Source organism: Nannospalax galili, unplaced genomic scaffold (genome assembly GCF_000622305.1).
Source record: "Nannospalax galili isolate Female #2095 unplaced genomic scaffold, S.galili_v1.0 scaffold54, whole genome shotgun sequence".
Taxonomy (NCBI): Eukaryota; Metazoa; Chordata; class Mammalia; order Rodentia; family Spalacidae; genus Nannospalax; species Nannospalax galili.
Window position 1 is genome coordinate 9,273,655 of NW_008341028.1, and position 2,904 is coordinate 9,276,558.

At 55.4% G+C, this 2,904-nt stretch overlaps 1 protein-coding gene across 1 annotated transcript in view; it reads right to left on the reverse strand.

Annotated features, from left to right (window-relative positions):
- The window catches only part of Anp32d (acidic nuclear phosphoprotein 32 family member D), a 23,481-nt gene extending 21,486 nt beyond the window's left edge, over nt 1-1,995 (reverse strand). The window contains exon 1 of the mRNA XM_008836376.3: nt 1,714-1,995. Within this exon, the coding sequence (XP_008834598.2) occupies nt 1,714-1,767 (54 nt within the window). The 5' untranslated portion in view covers nt 1,768-1,995. The remainder of the gene's footprint in view (nt 1-1,713) is intronic.
- Between the last annotated feature and the right edge of the window lie 909 nt (nt 1,996-2,904).

Sequence of the window (2,904 nt, forward strand, 5' to 3'; positions counted from 1 at the left end):
TGCTGAGAGCCCAGAGTACAGGAGAGTGGAGCCTTTTATAGGTTTTAGACAAAGGATGGGGGGATACCAAAGGTACACTTTGGTTGGTTCAAGGAGCCCGCGTGCGCCAACATAATCTTAAACCAATTAGATGTATAAGATGCAGCCCTGGAAGTTTCTTATTGGTAGGTGCTATTCTCAGGGCTGTGGAATGTGCTGACTGTTACCTGTGGGGCCAGGAGTCTCCGTTTTTACCTTATAGGGCAGTTTTTATTCGCGGGCTTGCTTAATCTATAGTTTCCCGGAAGGGGGGGGGGGAAAAGCAGGCAGGGGTCAGGGCATGCCAGGGTATGTCTAGGCATGTCTAAAGCAGCAGCCAAACATTTTACAGAAGCTAAAAGAGCAATTAGTGGGGGTCTGGAGGGATTGGGGGGTAGCAGGTGAATGAAGAGGGTCTCAGGGTTCTACAATATAAGTCTGCTAATGAGACAAGTGTGATTTGGGGGCTGGGGAAATTTAAAAAGTTAGTGTTCCTGGGGCTGGAGAGATGGCAAAGCTAGTGTCCCTGGGGCTGGAGAGATGGCTCAGCAGTTAAGAGCACCCACTGCTCTTGCAGAGGACCCGGGTTTGAGTCTCAGCACCCACATGGTGGCTATGAACCGTCCTTAACTCCAGTTCCAGGACAGCTAGGGCTACAGGGAGACCGTCTCAAAAAACAAAATAAATAAAAGTATTTTTAAAAAGTGTCCCATATCATAAATCTTTCAATGTTTATACAAATTATTTTTGGCCTGTGAGTGGTAAAGACAAGCAGCTTACTTGAAGTTTGAACTAGCAGTAAACCTACATGCAAGGATGGACCCCAGGAATCTGCTTTGCTCTTGCTTCAGAGATGATCTATCAACCTCCCTTCATAGAGAGCCCAGTCCCAGAGTTCCCTGGTGCATCCTAACAACTCGACCCTCCTGGGTATATTCTCCTGCTATCCTAGCCATCAGTTAGGGCCACCACCAGAGTTGCCTGTAGGAGCCCCTCCCGCCTGCCAAAACCTTCTGATACATCGCCCCCTCCACCAAACAGCACCTAAAAAGCAAATGACTGGGAGGATCCTCAAGGCTACATTTCAGTTCTTGCTGAGTGTGTTAGGGGGTGTGGTGTCAGATGGTGAACCTCTGAGTGTGTTGGAGCCTGACTTAACACTCACTTGAGGCCTAGGGTGCCCGGTGGAAGGACCAACTAGGGCCCAAAGCACACGTGGGCTGGGGGTGGGGTCTCCCGGGGCCAGCTCCCGCCACCGCCACCTCCCACCTCGCTGTTGGAGTATCTGTGCCTTTTGCTGGCTCCACAATCCCTCCCCCTGCTTGCAATTTATTATCCCTTGGCGCGGAAAGAGGAAGAAACGGTAGCATCTGGACTAAAGGTGCGATGGAAAGAGGGAGGGAGAAAGGAGGAGAGGAAGGCTGGCAGAGAAAGGGAGGGAGGGAGAGAAAGGGCGCGTACGCGACAGGTAGTCACACCAAGGGCAGCGGCCATGGCGGCCTGAATAGGCTCTGATGGCATTGCAACCCCCCACCCGATACAACCTCTCAATTTCTTTGCAGGCCGACCCCTCAAACCCCGCAACATCCCCACCGCCCCCTCCAAAAAAAAGTGGCTTCTCCCCCAAAACGCACACGCACACACAACGCAAAGTAGGAGAACGGACCGACAGAGATATTTTTGGCAAATGCTCACATCAGAGGGCGTCCTGTTCCGCAGCTCTAAAGGAATCCGTTTATCCATTTCCATCTCTCGCGCTCTCTCTCTCTCTCTCTGCAGAGACTCCTGCGCCAGCGCCAGCGGAATTCAATCAATAAACCCCGAACCCACGGCCAACCCACGGCCGCGCGTTTTAGGACTTTGAAGGCTCAACCAGCTCGCTCGGTTCTCGAGCCCCCAGCACCCGCGGCGCACACTATCCTGATCGCCGGGGAGGCGGGATCTGTGGCTCCAAGGATGAGCGACGGCGGCGTGATCCAATCCCGTGCAGAGCCTTCCGACACCAGCCAATGGAGGCGGCGGTAGGGCGGGGAGGGTCCAATGGATAGGCTGTGCAGCGGGCCAGGAAGGCTCAGCTATTTGGTTGTGGTTCCGGAGTCGGACCCCTTTAGAGAGCAAGGCGGCGGCGGCTCGGTGGCTGAGCCTGGGGGACGGGAGGAAAGGCAGAGCGGGGGACTGGACCGCCCCAGCCGGCCGTCGCCAGTACTTCAGCGTTTGTCCAGGGGCGGGGCCGCAGGTGTAAGGACAGGGGAGGGGAGGGGTCTTCGCTGGGGCATCCGCCGCAGGCCCGGGTGCGTGGCAGGGATGCGGAGTCAGGGGGTGGGGACCTCGAAAGCCTGCCGGGCGGGCCAAGAGCACGCCTGGTTACAGCGCCGATGGGGAGGACGCAGGTTCTAGAGGCCCGGGGGACCGACCTCAGGGGTCAGGCCCCCCCTTCACCTTGGGGGCAAATACACCCACCTCGGGGGACATACACCCCCATACTCCGGGACAAAGGCCGGGAACCCTCCCCCCCGCGCGCGCGCGCGCAATCAGGACACACCCCATGCATCTCTTCAGATGCAGTCTCCAATGATTACCTCCCACTGAAGCCCTGGAATTGAATATGCAAACCCAGGAACTTGATACTTCCATCTTCAGAGGACTTGGCAGGATCCGGATCCTCTTCTCCACCCAGGACGCTGCATTCTGCAGTCCTCTCAGGCCAGCCTGAAAACAGGCGATCACTGGGGTCACCCGGGATCTTGTGTGGGGGCAATAAATAACTATTGCTGGAGGTATAGAATATTAAAAGGTGGGAAAGGAAGGTGCTAGGAATTCCCCACCCTCCTGTCTAAACATAATTTATGGGTTTTTAAGTCTAGTTGAAAGAGAAAGGCGAGCTTT